At 41.5% G+C, this 18004-nt stretch overlaps 1 protein-coding gene across 12 annotated transcripts in view; it reads right to left on the reverse strand.

Moving 5' to 3' along the window:
- Positions 1–18004, reverse strand: part of dmd (dystrophin) — a 1961093-nt gene that overhangs the window by 386350 nt on the left and 1556739 nt on the right. For all 12 annotated transcript variants that reach the window (XM_072260552.1, XM_072260560.1, XM_072260554.1 and 9 more), the window contains one exon: positions 2095–2212. In XM_072260552.1, the coding sequence (XP_072116653.1) occupies positions 2095–2212 (118 nt within the window). The remainder of the gene's footprint in view (positions 1–2094; positions 2213–18004) is intronic.

Genomic DNA, 18004 nt, shown 5'->3' on the forward strand with positions numbered 1-18004 from the left:
TACAATTGATGGATCAATACGAGCAGCAAGCCCACTTTGCTTAAAGCCAACCTATCCCTTTCTAATGTACAAACCGGCAAAGAATGGCACAATAGGGGTTGACACAGGATCTATGACTTGTGAATGCTGCACTGGAGAAGAAGAAACATCCAGTCCAAAGAGGAGAAAGGGACATACTCCACCCCCTGGCTGTAGTCTATTTTGTGGGCAAGGCCTGTATCCCAGATCAGTTTACTTAAAATATCAGTAAAATGTAAGCTGACTGAACAATATCTCTGCTTATATTTTTGTGAGTTTTTATACCATTTATGCCAATATCAGACACACTACTGAAAAAGGTTCAATCAAGCAGAGCCTCCAAGCCCTGGAATTCAACTATTTTCTAAAGAAATTAATAAATAAATATGTGAATCATAATTTCTGGGGTTAAACAATTAATCATCTATATTGTAAAAGTTATAAAGTTCTGAAACAGACTATTCAGCCGGGTACTCATCTTTCATTCCATCCTCTCACACACTCTAATCTTGCATCCTGACAGACTGCATTGTCAACTTCACGAGGCACCAAGACCACATCCTCACAAACACAAAGCCATCCAAACACTTTGAAAGAATGTTCCTCCCAGACTACTCCACTCCCAAGGGTCTTGTTGGAGAGTGAGGTCAGAAAAGAATATGGACGTACAGCAAATGGACTGGTTTCTGAAACATTATCAGGTTTAGTTCATAAGGAACTGACTGAGGGGGTGCCTGGACTCTTCATGGGGCCTCGTGCTGGGAACAGTTGACAGGATTTTGATGCTGTGACTGGACAGTAGAATTTGCTACTGGGATTGGTGATGACGCACAATGATAGGAATGACTTGTGGGCTTCTGCCTTGGGTCTAGCTGCTGCAGAACAGCTCTGTGATAGGTTAACAAGGCACAGCATGAGGGCTGTTTGATAGGTTTCGGCACTGGGAATAGTTGGCAAGTTCTGCTGCCAGGAATAGTTGATGGATGTTAATGCTGGGACTAGTTGATGAAGCAAGGTATTGGGACTAGTGGATAGGGTTCAGCATTGGCTTTGCCTGTTGGGTAACAGCAGGCATGAGGCATAATGCCAAGCTTAAGATTTTGCTTACAACTCAATCATTATTATTTACATATTAAAAGATTCAAAGTTTGTACATTTATTAGCTAAGTATGTATGCAGTAAATAACCTGGAGATATGCTTTCCCACAGACAGCCACCAAACAAAGAAACACCATGGAACTTGCTCACAGAAAGCATTAAATACCCAACGTGTAAACAAATCGCACAAACAGCAAATAATGAGCGAAAAACACAGAATATAAAACAAGTCACAGTTTAGATCAGTTCCATTCCATTCAATTTAGTGCTGTGTCATTCATTGACTGCCAATCTGCAAAGCCAGTCTACCCCAATCAAAATCGCACAAAATAGCAATTAAAAAAAGGAGTAACCAGAAACCAGAAACACATCATAAAGTGAACTAAATATTCCAATCCACAAACTGTGCCAATGAAACTTTGCCCAAGACCCAAGATTCCAACACCTTCCTCCGACAGCATTTAAGTGGTGTAATAAACTATGTCACCACCCTATTTTGCCACTGACAAATTAGCCTAACATCCGGCAACCCATAGGAAAGGTTTTCAATTGTACGGACTCTGGCCTAACTCTGTTTATCACCTTGCCAAAGTAATCTGGAGACCCTCCTGTCATTCTAGCTGAGCTCAATCTGGTCAATGAACCTGGAAAATTTCTTTCAATGTTTCTGCCACTCAATAGTGTATATACTAGAGCCGTTTGGGAACCTGTGGGTAATCCTCTTGTTTTTTCAGTCACATCCATGTTGAAAATTGTAAGCTTTGTGGCTTCAGTGCTGCTGAGCTCCTTATCCATTCACAAAATAGATTTCTGAGGTCAGACTTTAGCAAGATACAAATCAGAAGCAATCAAGTTTTGCCAGTCTCTTATTCACCAAATTATCCAATGAAGTAATTACATTTTAAACCAAGCTATTCCAATATAGGATACGAATGTGAAGAGCTACAGAATGCGGTTATCCAGCTCTCCAGTACTTACTACGATCTGTAATGATTGCTCGAGCTTCCTGGTTGGCTGTCTTGTTCTTCAGGTTCTGTGCTGCAGTGATAAGCTCATCCAGCTGAGGGCGCTTTTGATCCAAGTCTTGCAGAGTGGCCTAAAGAAGGAAGGACAACAACTGATGACAAGGAAAATTTTTCACAAGGCGGGAATCTTACAGTCTTTGATGAAGGCAAAAAGATTGGTTTCCAGATATGGTGTGACTGACTTGTCACTGCTAATGTGAATAAAATTAATAAGCATAAACATGAAAGGTTTACAAATCCACTTGAGGGTCTGTAAAAATGATTCAATGGCAATTTTGAAAATGTCATGAGGATTGCACACGTGTGTCCATGGCTGCTGCCCTCCAGCAACTATTCTTAATGTAACCCATAAATTTTAATTAATAGCATGTGTTGATCCTCAATTTCATGGTTACTGACAAATTTTTTTTATCTATCTCCATAAGTAACTACACACCAATTAAAGGAAAAGACATGCATAGCAGTTTTCATGTCACCACGCAGTGAGAAGCAATGGATTACTTTATACACGTCACATTTACTGCTGAGTTGAGTAATCTTCACCTAGATAAAACTACCAAAATAAGTAGAAAATAAACATCCAGGTTGCCCTGTTCAGTGCAACAAAGTCTGGGCAACAATTCTGGGCCACTTTACACAACAACAGTGGATTTTTTTTGATTTACACAGGCAGCCAGAGGGACTATGATGATTACTGGAGTGATTCTGCTAGCCAATCATAGACTTGCAAACCGGATTTATAACGTAATACATTGTCAAACAGATATACAGCACAGAAACAGGCTTTCTGGCCTAGCATGTCCATGCCAACTAATGTGCTTGCCTGAGCTCATCTGATTTGCCTGCATTTGGCCCATATCCCTCCATACTAGGAGTTCCCAAACTTCTTTATGCCAAAGATCCCTAACATTAACCGAGGAGTTCAAGGGTTGGTAACCCTTTCTCTAAAGCTTTCCTATCAACGTCCGAAGTGTTTTTTTCTTAAAAAGCCGTAATTGCTCCTGCTCCTACCACTTCCTCTGAAAGCTTGCTCCAGAAATCCACCACAACCCTCTGTGTGGAAAAACTTGCCTCTCAGCTCCCTTTTAAATTTTTCTCTTCTCACCTGAAGCCTAGGCCCTCTAGTTTTAGATTCTGCTACCCTAGGATGAAGACCATAATAATCTACCTTATCTATCTTCCTCCTGATTTTCTATACCACTTAAAGTCAGCCGCTAGTCTCATTCACTACAGAGTAAATAGTTCCAGCCTATCTAGTCTCTCATCACAACCCAAGTCCTGCAGTCTTGGAACCATTCTTCTGTACATTTCCAGCACCCACCTCCAGCTTAATGACGATAGTACGGCAACCAGAGCTGCAATGAGTCTCACCAACATCTTGTATGGCTGTAACAAACTGTCCCAATTCTCGTATTCAACTAATGAAGTCAAGCATCCACATGCTTTTTCATTACCCTATCTGTGTTGCCACTTTTAGGGAACTGCACCCTTGGGTCTCTCTGTTCTCCTGCCATTCACTGTGTAGTTCGTGTCCTTTAACGTCCAAAACTTTTGAGTTAAATTCCATCAGGTAGTCCTTAGCCCACTTTCATAGCTGATTAACTGTGCTTTCTTTTGTAACCTCAGACAATTATTTTCACTCTTTACCAAATCACCGATTTTGCTATCATTTGTAAACTTACTAAATATGAGGGGTAATTGATATGTTCGTGACCTAAGGTAGAAGGAGTCAATTTTAGAAAACCTAGCACATTTATTTTTCAACATAGACCCCTCCTACATTTACACACTTAGTCCAGCGGTCGTGGAGCATATGGATCTCAGACCTCCAGAAAGTGTCCACAGATGGGTGATTGATAGGTTCGTGGCCTAAGGTAGAAGGAGATGGGTTATACAGCTCTTGTTACATGCATGTATGGGTCAAGTCTTTCAGTGATTGTGCAGAAAGTTTGAAGTTAATAACTCATATCCTGCTACCTTAGGCCACGAACTTATCAATCATCCCTGATGAGTTATTAACTTCAAACTTTCTGCATAACCACTCAAAGAGTTGAGCTGCATGTGCATGCAACAAGAGCTGTATAACTCAACTCCTTCTACCCTGATAAGTGGCCACAAACTTATCAATCACCCATCTGTGGACACTTTCTGGAGGTCTGAGATCCATATGCTCCACGACAGCTGGACTAAGTGTGTAAATGTAGGAGGGGACTATGTTGAAAAATAAATGTGGTAGGTTTTCTAAAATTGACTCCTTCTACCTTAGGCCACAAACTTATCAATCACCCCTCGTATGCCATCTACATTGTCACCTAAATTGTTAATGCATATGACAAACTACTGGGGACCCAGCACCATTTTCTGGGTCACCCCGCTGGTCACAAGCCTCCAATCTGATAAACCACCCTTGGCATTAACACTCTGATTCCTTCTACCAAGCCAATTTTGTATCCAATTGGCTAGTTCACCCCGGATCCCATATGATTTAGACCTCCAGATAAACCTACCATGTGGGATCTTAAGTCAATGTAGATAATGCCCACCATCCTATTGTCTTCAGTCCTCTTAGTCACCTCTTCAAAAAAAAACCCAGTCAAATTCTTGAGACATGGTTTCCCATGCATACAGCCTACTGACTATCCCTGAATAGTTTTCCAAATGCAGAAGGACCACATCTCTCAGAATCCCTTCCAATAACTTTCCCATCATTGACGTAAAGCTCACTGGCTTGCAGTGCCATGGCCTGGGCTTGCAGCCCTACTTAAATAAAGGTAAAATATTAGTAATGCTCCAGAGTTTTAGTAACTCAACCCAGGAAACAAAGTTGCAAAAATCTCTACCAGGTCCTGCAATTTCTTTGCTTGCTCTCCTCATTATCTTAGGGTATACTTAGTTAGGCCATGGGAATCTATCCAACCTTATGTGTTTCAATACTGCCAACATGTCTTTGATATTGTCAATATATTTCAGGACATTACTGTTTTCTTCTCTGAAGTCCTCGTACAGGATACCCTTAAGGTTAACCTCCAGGTTGAGTCGGTGATGAAGAAGGCGAATAAAATGTTGGCATTCATTTCTAAAGGAATAGAGTATAGGGGCAGGGATGTGATGTTGAGGCTCTATAAGGCGCTGGTGAGTCCTCACTTGGAGTACAGTGGTCAGTTTTGGCCTCCTTATTTAAGAAAGGATGTGCTGACGTTGGAGAGGGTACAGAGAAGATTCACTAGAATGATGCCGGGAATGAGAAGGTTAACATATGAGGAACGTTTGTCCGCTCTTGGACTGTATTCCTTAGAGTTTAGAAGAATGAGGGGAGACCTCATAGGAACATTTCGAATGTTGAAAGGCATGGACGGGGTGGATGTGGCAAAGTTGTTTCCCGTGATGGGGGAGTCTAGTACGAGAGGGCATGACTTAAAGATTGAAGGGCGCCCATTCAGAACAGAGATGCAAAGAAATTTTTTTAGCCAGAGGGTAGTGAATCTATGGAATTTGTTGCCACAGGCAGCAGTGGAAGCCAAGTCATTGGGTGTATTTAAAGCAGAGATTGATAGGTATCTGAGTAGCCAGGGCATCAAAGGTTATGGTGAGAAGGTGGGGGAGTGGGACTAAATGGGAGAATGGATCAGCTCATGATAAAATGGCGGAGCAGACTCGATGGGCTGAATGGCCGACTTCTGCTCCTTTGTCTTATGGTCTTATGGTCTAAATCCCAAGTTTCCAAGACCCTCTCCACAGTAAATATGAATGGGCAAGTATTTAATTACGGTCTCATCCACTCAGAGGCAATCACACAGATCCTTAAAGAGACCTTTCTCTTCCTTTTGCTCTTAATATACTTAAAGAATCTTTCATGATTCTTCATTTACCTTATCTGTCAGGGATATCTCATGTGACCATTTTGCCCTCTGAGTTCCTAAATAAATGCACTCCTAAAACCTGAAGAGATTTGCTTGATCCTAGTTCCACTGTGGCAAGATGTAAGAAAATGTGGTCAGCAGGAGCTGGCAAAGGGCTGAGTTACTGAAGGATTTCTATAGCAGTGGAGTAAGTAATCACATATGTATGCTCTGCATTCTGCTCAGCATTGTAGCACCCCAATGACACCCAACATCCAAGGCTGCTCTGAAACACTGGTGTGTGCAAGTCTCATTGTTGTCAAGTTAACAGCTGCAGAGAAAGTATGACAGAAAAACATCGGAGAGGAAAGTATTAAATAAAGAAAGAGATATACAAGCCTATCAATTTGTTCTGTCATCGGGGGATGTACGTTTATGTGATCTGATCTCAGACATGGTTTACCAATGTCAGATATTTAATGACACAAGAAATGTCCATTTTTTTACTCACAATTATTGTTTTTTTTTACTGTTTCCATTGAGACGGCTCTCCTTGTTCCTCCACGTCAATGGGCAGTGATTTATTACCCAAAAGTGAAATCATGCGGCATTTTTCCAAATCATTATCATTCATAAATTAAGCATTAATTGTACATTTTTCTCATATGGTATAGTGCCTCTTAAAGACAATTTTTAGACTGGAGCTTTGTATCCATCAACATACGAAAACCAGCCTCTTCAGCAGATGGTTAGCTGAGGGCATTTCCTTCTTCTCCGCTATGAGCAACAATAACTTGTACCTTAATATTTCTAGACAGACAAGGCAATATTGCAAGTTAGCTTTAATTTCAATTGTCAAACCAAGGCAGAGCACCAAGTCAATTCCTGAAATGGCTTGGAACTGAATTAACTGCATTTGAATTTCTGCTACCCCTTTTCTCCACCTATACGACGACCAAACATTAGATATAACCCTAGTTCTAATTCAATTCTAATTTCAACCATACATATACCAACAATATAGCCAAAAGAAATAGCATTCCTCACAATGTGCAACACACATTACCAACAGCACATAGCACAAATAGCGCATTTGGTTATAATCTCAGAAAAGCCTGCAGTCATAAAGAAAAAAATAGCCCAAATCCCTGAGTGGTATGACTGCAGTCTGAGTCCAGCTTGTTCTTCCACTGAGCGACACTGGAGGGCAGCACTAATGGGAAGGGCCAGGCCCCAACCCAGTACAGATTCTACTGTTCCCAACAGAGGGCACCCCACACCACCTTCGCAAGTTCTCTGCTGGTCAGCTGCAAAAGGTGAGCCCGTGGATTGGACCTAGTCCTCACTACAACAGAAGCAATGTAGTGCAACACCGGCGCCCCCCCCCCCCCATCCCCGCCATTATTCAGTCTCACCAGTGAACTGGAGTTGCAGTATACTATATTACCAATGTCCGACAGGGTCTTGCAATCCCAATAAAAACATCCAAGATAATCACCCACTCCACGCACTGTCGCAGCACAATGGTACACAACAAGTCCAGGTGACAGCGTGCAATAAGTCCACCTCCATCGCTATCGAGCAACTTGCCTATAGCAGTGGTCCCCAACCTCCGGGCCGCAGACCGATACCGGGCCACGAAGAATGCAGTGGTGCAGCGGTAGCCAGAACGCACCCAGCACAAAGTTAAGAAAAAAGCTGAAATAAGCTAATTAATTAGGTGCCAGGCTACGGCTACACTCTATGTTATCCCGGTATCGGTCCGTGGCCCGGAGGTTGGGGATCACTGGCCTGTAGGATAGTCCTGCAGTTCTTGATGTTCTTGGTATCCAGCAGTGACTTATAATTATAAAATGATGTGCAAGACAAACAAATACACCTTTGCTTGGACCTGGAGTGGCCACTGTGTCTGAGTACACTGCTTTCTTGCTGGAATCTTAACTACAGCTAAAGGCATAACAAGTCGGTGTTTTGCCACATTCTCACAGCGTGTTTCCTTTTACTGCTTAATTGCATCATCACTAAGTTTCCATGAAAATTTTCCTTCAACTGTGGAATGTCCTCCCAACACACAAAGCAAAATCACAAAACGCAGCTCACTAAAATGCAATCTAACTTCTTCTATTGCTTCAAGCATGCTTTGGCTACAGCCCTTTAACCATGGCTAAATTCAATTATTCATTTTGATCTGAAATGTCACGTATCTTGAACCTCCTATTCTGAATTTTATTTGATGGCATATACAAGCGGGATAAACCATTGTTTTTAAAAAATAAACAAAAACACAAGTTCATCAATATGAAATGTACACTGAATTGACGGAGAGCAGCCAGTGGGATTGAATCTGTTTACTGTGATTATTTTTTAAGATGGAGCAAGCAGAAGTTAACTATTTCCTCCACTCCTCTAGTCCTGCTTGTGCTGTTTCGGATTTGACCATTCCACTGTACATCCGGATAGCCTCCCTGAAAATCTAATCTCACCGATGATCTGTTCCTCATATCCTAATGCTAGTCATCTTGTTCACCAGTTATTGTTCTGTCCGGTAATTTCTGCTGCTTAGTCCAGCAGAAACAAAATTCAAGTGCAGTTCTATGGATTTGCTTGTCCAGAAAAAGGCTTTCAGTTATGTTACTATTTTCACAACAAAGGGAGGGAGATAGGGAGATGGAGGGCAAGAGATAGAGTGGGGACAGTGTGGGAGAGGGGACAGTGCGGGAGAGAAGACAGGGAGCTGATGGGGAGGTGAAGTGTGACAGAGAGTGTAAGGGACATGGGAAAGGGGAGGGGGGAGCAGGGAAGGGAGGATTGGGGAGTGCTGGGGAGAGGGTAAAGAAGGGGCAAAGGAGTTGGGCTGAGAGAGGAGGTTGAGAGGGGGAAGTAGGGCGAGAGGGTTAGGGAGAGAAACAAGAGGGCTAAAGGATAAAAAATGGTTGTGGGAAAGGCTGGGGGAGCAGAAAGAAAGGCAGGAGGTAGGGAGAAGAAAGGAGGGGGAGGGAGAGGGAGGAGGGGGAGGGAGGAGGAAGGGTGGGAGGGGGAAAGAAGGAGGGGTAGAGGAGGGAGAGGAGAGGGAGAAGAGGGAGGGGAGAGGGGGAAGGGGGAGAGGGGGAAGGGGAGAGGGGGAAGGGGGAAGGGGGAGAGGGGGAAGAGGGAGAGGGAGGGGGGGAAATGGAGGCACCTTCTTCTCCCTTATTAGGGAGAGAGAAAGAACCTGTGGTATATCGAATGCCAGGTGAAACGCAAAGTCTTTGGGGTAACCGCAAGTCTGTGTCTTTGCTATTGCTTTGCTCACTCCTGAGTGCTCGGTGATGCTGCCGATGTTTGCTTTTTTTTGCTGGTGGAGGGAGGGGGGATTGTTGCTTGCTGCTGCTTACGCGCAGGAGTGGGGAGCTGGGGGGGACTTTGGGGTTCTTACGTTTAACTCTTGTTCATTCTTTGGGGCACTTTATATGGATGTTTGTGAAGAAAAAGCATTTCAGGATGTATATTGTATACATTTCTCCGACATTAAATTGGACCTTTGAAACTTTGAGGTTGGAGGGGGAGAGAACGAGAACTCACAAACACAGATTACATGGACAACCAATACTAACATTGAAAAAAATGGGAAAGATTTTTGAGCCAGAAGCACAATATATGAAGTGGTTCTGCCAGAATCAATTACCATTTGTCTTTCAGATGTGAATTAAGTACTTTGTTTAAATTGTTACAATCAGCAAAGTAAAAAATATCTCTTTTGACCGAAAGCGCCAATACTGATGAGAACATGGATAGGCCAGACAAATTTCCCTATGGGATTGACGAATTGTATTAGAATGGTGAAAGCCCATTTATAACAACTCAGTGTATTAAAATAAGTTGCAACGTATTTTGTGTAACATTTTAAGACATTACATTTAAATTTAGAAATTATCAAGAATCTCAATTATTTTATTGCATTATCGTACAAAGAGAAGACTTTAACCTTGATAAGCTTAAATAACATACAAAACCATAAGCCAAATGCAAATTTTAATCTGTTTTTGTGAAAAACTGCTGAAGGAAATCCAAAGACTTTATTGACAGATAGTACATAGAACATGCCATTCAATAATTTGGTTAGATATACACTGCTTTCTCTTCAATTCCTATGAGTAACTAAGATGGAAACATTAGTTGACAGACAAAGCTTTGCTGCTTTCTGTATAATAATATACCGACAATGTACCGTTCAGCATTTTGTTTTTAAACAAACTCTATGGGCTCCTCACATGATATAGGGGACATTATTCAAATTGAATTAACATCACAATCTAAAAATGACCTGCATCGTAATTTAACCTTTATCCAAAAATAAGCAAAAATTAATTACGTGGATCTGTGAGTCGATTGCTACTTGGCTTTCTGACACAAGTGTGTTTTAATTACTGCCTCAGACTTGAGATAAAGTGACAAACTAAGAAGTGCTGGTGCAAAACTATATGAAAGTGAAGAACATGTTCAGAGCCAGGAATAGTTTTCTGATGATGTGAGATAATAGCAAAAGGATCCTCTTCCAGACTGGGTACGTCTCTACTTAACACACAACCCAACAAAATGATTCAGCAATTCACAACAACTTAATTTATAAGTATAAGCCAAGTCACAAAAAGCTTCCAATAAAATCTGCTTTTCTCTCGCTTTCTGTACGGCTTGATGATTCATCATACATGTCAGAAGGTTTGGCAATGGAGTCTTCAATCTGAATATTCAGAAATAAATGTTTAAATACTCTCCAAAATAGTCATGACATATTATGTAGTCACCTGATCCCAACTGAATTTGGTAATTAGTTGTTTCAGCTTTGTCTTCAGGATACTAAAAACACCACAACTTCCAGAAGGTGAACATGAATAACCGGGTGAACTGTTAGTTGAAGGATAAATGTTGCATTGAATCCAGAGGCTCTTTTGTGGCATTGTACGCTTGGACAAGCAAGAAAGGTAGAGCGATCACTAAAGGCAGTCAACATTCAAATCACAGCAAATGCTGGCACAAGCCATATCACATAGTGCGAACAGTTCCGGGGTAGATTCATACTCATATATACTATAATACTCGCACCTTCAGAAAGCATCTGATCTGTGCAAACCATTAAGTATCAGCAAACAAAGTTATTATACTACAGAAGTATTGACATGAAATTTCCGGAAATTAGTAATCATTAATGGAATCAAACATAAACTTGGCATTTTCCTACCCCTCTCACCTGCAAACAGTACGGCATAAGCTACAATTAATACCTTTGCATTTTCTGTTCCAGTAACTCATTATCCATGTAGATCACTTTTGCAAATCAGCTTCATGCATAATCAATGTGTAACACAAGTATGATCTTAACTGTATCTAGCGATAAAAAAAATATTTTAAAATATAATCTGCAAAACTAGAGGCTAAAATGTTATGAATCACTACATTGCTAAAGTTGTTTCAGTTTGTAACAAAACACCTCCACTGAATCATGTCATTTTCTAGCTTACTCCTTTCTTCAGACTTCTGATTTGCATGTCACTGCTTTCACTCTGCCTTGCATCTTGATTTCTAGTCTGACTTCATGTGATGTGTAGGCCTTTTCACTTTCCTTGTATCCCTGTGGATCTTACAAAGCCAGTGCCCCGACCTTTCATCTCTGCCTTAATTACAATGTCTTGATCTTTGGTCATACTTATTTTCAGCTCCTCCTGCTGCACTTTGGCTACCCCATTTTGCATTGACATCCCAGGCATGGTATCACTCATGGGATCTTCATAACCTTTGAGCTATCTCCGCACTGCAGTACAGCCCTTACTTATGGCATCCAGCTCAATCAATCAGAACTTGATCACATTCAGTAAACCATTTTTGGTTGCTAACAACTCATTCTATGTGGAGGGCAAATAGGCTGAGATTGCTGATTATTTCTGAAACTCAACCAGTCACCTCTGCTGCGTGTCATCCTTATGTCTCTACCTCAAGATCCCCATTCGCTTGTACCTTGAACTTGAATTTTGACTTCAGACCAAAAATATTGTCTGCTGAATGCCATCTGACTTTTGCTCCAAATTCCAGCATTTGCAGACTTGTATGTCTTCATTGAATTCTGCTAGGTTGCTCTCTTAAGTAGTAGTTTGTGACAATGCAGCGTCCTTAAACTCTGCTGTGCTGCTGCTCATTAAGGGAGTTACCAATAAAACATCACCGTGAACACTCGGTACTGGCTAGAAGAAGTTTCAATGACACAGTCATTACAGGACCATGCTGAATGTACTCCTTCATAATGTGAATGCAATCTCTAATATTTGAAGTACAACTCAGGGCATACATTTTTTACTTCATCGGTAAATAATGACAAGTGAAGCAGTTCCCAAGATTATTATTTTTTTTATTTTCCCTTGCCTGTATGTTTCACTGATCTGCAACAGTGGAAACATCTGGGGGAGCAATTAGAGCGCGGTGAAATGCTGATGTCAGCTTGCTGGAGGCCATGAGACTTACATTGCGACGCATTTTATTGTTCACTTAAATTAAACCAGTGAGCTTGTTGCACTTCCCCGGAAAGTTTGGCAGGGATGTAAGGTACCAGTTTTGGTTTGCTGCAATGCCAGCAACAGTTTTGTTGTCCATTACACCAGACCAAGAGCAGGGGAGAGCCAAAGCAGCTCCACACTGAGGTAGAAATGCCTCTTCAAGCAAAACATTCTGTTTTTGAGGCAGTCTCAGCACCTCCTTCAAGCCAATGTCTTATGCATTCATGATATGATGATCCTGTTGAGTCTGGTAGAGCCTACAGGAAAATCAGCCACATTTTGGGAAAAGGGTCCTTACCTGCCTATCTTACTTGCTGAATGAGGATGACCTGTTTCCACCTGGGTTCCTGAATGAGGATGACCTGCTTCCACCTGGGTCCCCAAGTGAACTCTGGTGCCAATATGGGCCCTGCAGACTCCACCACAGATGCAGCAGGAGGGGCCAGTTGGGAGAGATGGCTAGGTAGTCTGTGAAATGCTGGCCTTTTCCCACCAGTCATGCTGTCCTCAAGCACCTCTGTATCATGGCCTCCTATCGTATGATTCTCAATACCATACCCAGTGTTCCTTTTCCAATCTGAATGGTCAGAAATCAGGGATTCTCAGGAGTTAGCGAAAATACTGATTTTTTTTTTCCACACCCTTGAATCTTTTCCTGTCTGCCCACTGATCTCTCCCTATTATGGAGTTTGCTTTGGATTACTAATGTAAGGAATCTGATATTGGAAGTGTGAATAATGTGATCAGGACAATGGAGCTGATGGGGTGTAACTGAGATCTCATTGTTGGGAACGTTTGCTTGGAAGATGACACTGACGTTGACTTGGAGAATTTTGTGAAGACAGCATCGTAGGGATCTCACCTGGTTTTCAGCAGCATATAGAAGAGGAAGAATTACTGTTGCCTAAACCATAAGCTTGTGCCATGTTTGAGGTCCTGCTCATCAAACAGTCTGACGCTGATTTAGCCAAAGGTGGTACTGCTCATGTTCAAAGACTCCCATGGCATATACAAACATGAAAGGCATAAATAAAGTGGATGGTAACAATATATTTTCCTGGGTAGAGCAGCATAAAACCAGAGGGGGTAGATTTAAGGTGAGAGGGGGAATGTTTGACGAGGACCTAAGGGAGAGATTTTTCACACAGAGGCTGGTGAGTATCCAGAATGAAATGCCAGAGGAAGTAGAAGAGGTGGGACAATTACTATCTTAGGAAGGTTTAGAAGGATGTTGGTCAAAGACAGGTAAAGGGACCAGTGCAAGTAGACAACTTGGTTGGTATAGATGAGTTGGACTAAAGGGCATGTCTCCATTCTGTTCCAGATGTTCCAGGCATGGGTCTTGTTCCACTAACTGGAGTCTTCACCAACAGAGCAAGCAGCAGACTTCCAGTTTAAAATATATGAAGGCATACCAACACCCAGTTCAGCATATAGACACCAGTTCTGTAGCTGTAAAATGATACAGCATTACTAATTTTGCTACCTTTCCTACTTTGCAAAACTTACAAACGTAATTTAGGCCTCAGGTTACATGACTTGCAAATGCATCAACATCTACTATAAACAGGAACAGAGTAAATATGCGGCATCGTAAATAAACTCTTAGACCATAAGACCATAATATACAGGGGCAGTAAGTAGACCATTTGGTCCATCGAGTCTGTTCCGCCATTCAATCATGGCTGATCCAATTCTTCCAGTCATCCCTACTCCCCTGCCTTCACCCCATACCCTTTGATGCCCTGGCTAATCAAGAATCCTATCTATCTGCTGTAGTGTTCTATTGTTCTAAATGCACTCAATGACTCGGCCTCCACAGCTGCTTGTGGCAACAAGTTCCACAGATTTACCACCCTCTGACTAAAGTAATTTCGCCGCATCTCTGTTCTAAATGGACGCCCTTCAATCCTGAAGCCGTGCCCTCTTGTCCTAGACTCCCCTACCATGGGAAATAACTTTGCCATATCTAATCTGTTCAGGCCTTTTAACATTTGGAATATTTCTATGAGATCCCCTCTCCTTCTCCTGGACTCCAGGGAATACAGCCCAAGAGCTGCCAGACGTTCCTCATACAGTAACCCTTTCATTCCTGGACCCAAATATTTGTCATGCACTGGAGAGGCTGGAAGCTGCAAGTCACATTAGATCTCAAATATATGTGGAGGCCTACTAGTCATATTCTATAAAACAGTTCATTCTGGTGAAATCTCCTCCATAACTCCAAGATAAGGTCAAGGTACCATTTTTAAATCTCCTTAAACAACTGAAAAAGGCTAAAAGAGCCAGACTTCATCCTTACTCTGATTGTTAGATTAATGCAATCATTCTTCTGATAAATAAGTCCTCAGAATTTGGAATACAAGTAAAATGTTCTATAATCTTCTATCAAATATTCATGCAGACTCATTACTGGAAACATTTGCTGAATGAAGCACATGTTGCACCTTCATAGAATTATGAGCTCAGGTTAATCATACAACAGGATGAAAGGCAACTCAAAGATATGTGGAAGAGTGGACATTAAGATATACACAATAACTCATTAGTTTTTAAGTTTGCTCTTCATTTTCAAAGGACCCAATTTGTAGTTCGAGCATTAGACCAAGGATTGGCCTGATCAGTGGTGATTTTATTTTGGTTTCAGCCAATTTCAGATCACATGCTCCCTGATCCAAAGTGCCAACTCTTAGTGAAAGCAGAAAGCCATTTCAAAAAACACATAAGCTGATCATGCTATTGGTCATCTTGTGTTCACACACTATAATGCAGGAAAAATAAAAACCGTTTTGGGGTCAGCAAACACCCACAAGCAGCAAAGATGAGAAACAAAGCATTACAGTATATTGACTGAGGTTTAAAACACTAGTTCAAAAATGAAAACATTTAAAAAATTATTTTGGAAGCACATTGATAAATTTCAAAGAAAAAAAGAGGTTTGAAAAATGTCTCACTTCAGTTTCTTCTCTGTGAAAAAAGATAATTGTTTTAGGCAGGCTTTATCTCACAGTTTATGTAAGCATTTATGCTTTTAACAATAATTATTTCTTGCTGATGAAGGAATGCCAGTCAACACATCCCTGCTATGCTGGGGTCAATTGGTGTTTTTTTTGGTAGTCTTCTTTTTGGGGTAAAATAGGTCTGAAACACATATTTTGATATGTTAATGCCATGTGCATATACTGGGCCAGAAACTTGCACTGGGTTGTGAGATTTGTAATCAGGCTGGTAGCTGTGATCAGCCACAATGTGCAAACAGCTGCAGTTGACCATGACTGGGCCAGGGATCAGCCAGGAGTTGTTGTCAGGCTGGGCAGGTGCTTGGGCAGAAGATGAGCTGGGAAATACAAACAAGCCCACCATGAGCCGGGTCATAATCACCAATGAAAGCAGACACTTCTGATACAATCAAACTCATGGAGAAAACTGTGGAAAAAACTTTATAAGCCATAATGATATCTTTAAAAAGCACAGGATTCACTCATTTCCATGATGTACTCCATGCTGAACCTTAAACTATTTAGATCATAAATTATGACTTTTTATTCCAATTTCTTCCATTCACTAATTATGGGTGCTGTACACATTAATGATGTAATCAAGTACAGGAAATATCATGAAGAAGTGACATAAGCACGAGGGGGAATCATGACAGGAGATGCCTCTGCAAAGGGACTTCATATGGAAATGAGAAAAATTACCGTAAAATGTATGCAATCTCAAACACAAAAGATTCTGTAAAGGCTGGAGATCTTGAGCAGCGCACACAAAATGCTGGAGGAACTCAGCAAGTTCGGCAGCATCAATGAGTGGGAATAAACAGCCAACATTTCATGCTGTGACCCTTCATCAGCAATCACTTTGTAATGCAATTTATCCACAGAAAACAAGCACAAATGGATCTTGGCTTCATAAATTTCTGGTAACTTTAAATCATGTCTCAGACATCTTACAAGTGAGCCTGATAATCTGTGGACACTCTCTGGGCATTCCAGTCTGGAAAAACATTAAAGATTACATGTTGATCGAAAACACAAATAAATCAGGGAGAGGAATGTGGCTGAGGGGACTCGTGAAGGACAGGAGGCAAATATTTAAAACCAAACTAAAAGCAGAATTCATTTACCAGCACAGCAATTCAAACTGCCTTTGCAATGAATGCCCTTTCATTAAATATAATCCCTCTCTAAGTGCGAAATTAATACAGATCGGGGCATCAGAGTTCAGAGTTCAATTTTGGTGCCCTCTGTAAGGGGTTTGTACATTTTCCCTGTAGCCGTGTGGGTTTCCTCTTGGTGCTCTGGTTTCCTCTGACAGTCCAAATACATACTGATTAGCAGATTAATTGGTCTTGTAACTTGTCCTGTGATTAGGCTAGGGTTAAATCAGTGGGTTGCTGGGCAGAGTGACTCGCTGGGCCGGGAGCCCTGTTCCACACAGTGTCTCTAATTAAATAAGATAAATCAAGTGCATAATTTGTAAATAATATGAAATTTAAATTTTTAATTAATATGATTAAATTCACATAATTTGATTGATCAGTCATAACAAAGAGAACTAATTACAGTGGATCCTTTGTAACGGTTCGGAGCTGGAGTGCCACAATAAAAATGAAAATAACAAAGGTGTTTTTTTTTTCCATTCATTGACCACAAGGCTATCACATTGACTATTCCTCAATTCCCTTCAGGAGGTAACTTGTGAACTGTAGGTTGTGTGGTGATGTGCATGGACAGGAGAGGTCCTGGATTTTACCACATAAAGAATAAAGGCATCCGTTAGTCTTGCGAGACCATGGATCTGCGCCTGGAAAGTCTTTACTCTCAAGGGCGCAGGCCTGGGCAAGGTTGATTGGAAGACCAGCAGCTGCCCATGCTGCAAGTCTCCCCTCTCCACGACACCAATGTCGTCCAAAGGAAGGGCATTAGGACCCATACAGCTTGGCACCAGTGTCGTCGCAGAGCAATGTGTGATTAAGTGCCTTGCTCAAGGATACAACATGTTTCCTCGGCTGGGGCTCAAACTCACGAGCTTCAGGTCACTAGTCCAATGCCTTAACCACTTGGCCACGTGTCCATACATTATTAGTTGCAATACGGGTTTCCCCCACCATCCGAAGGTAAAGCGTTCCTATGAAACGGTTCGTAAGCCGAAATGTCGTAAAGCGAAGAAGCAATTACCATTTATTTATATGGGAAAATTTTGTGAGCGTTCGCAGACCCAAAAATAACCTACCAAATCATGCCAAATAACATATAAAACCTAAAATAACAGCAACATATAGTAAAAGCAGGAATGATATGATAAATACACAGCCTATATAAAGTAGAAATACTTTTCCACAATCATTACTGAACTGTTCGCCGAAGCGAAAATCTCACGCAAGCGCTGTTGGCAGAAAATCTCACGCAAGCGCTGTTGGCAGAAAATCTCACGCAAGTGCCGTCGGCAAGGACACTCTCTCCAGTAACCTTTAAGATATGAAGCTGCCAAATCATAC

This window comes from Mobula birostris, chromosome 6 (assembly GCF_030028105.1).
Source record: "Mobula birostris isolate sMobBir1 chromosome 6, sMobBir1.hap1, whole genome shotgun sequence".
In the NCBI taxonomy this organism is placed as follows: Eukaryota; Metazoa; Chordata; class Chondrichthyes; order Myliobatiformes; family Myliobatidae; genus Mobula; species Mobula birostris.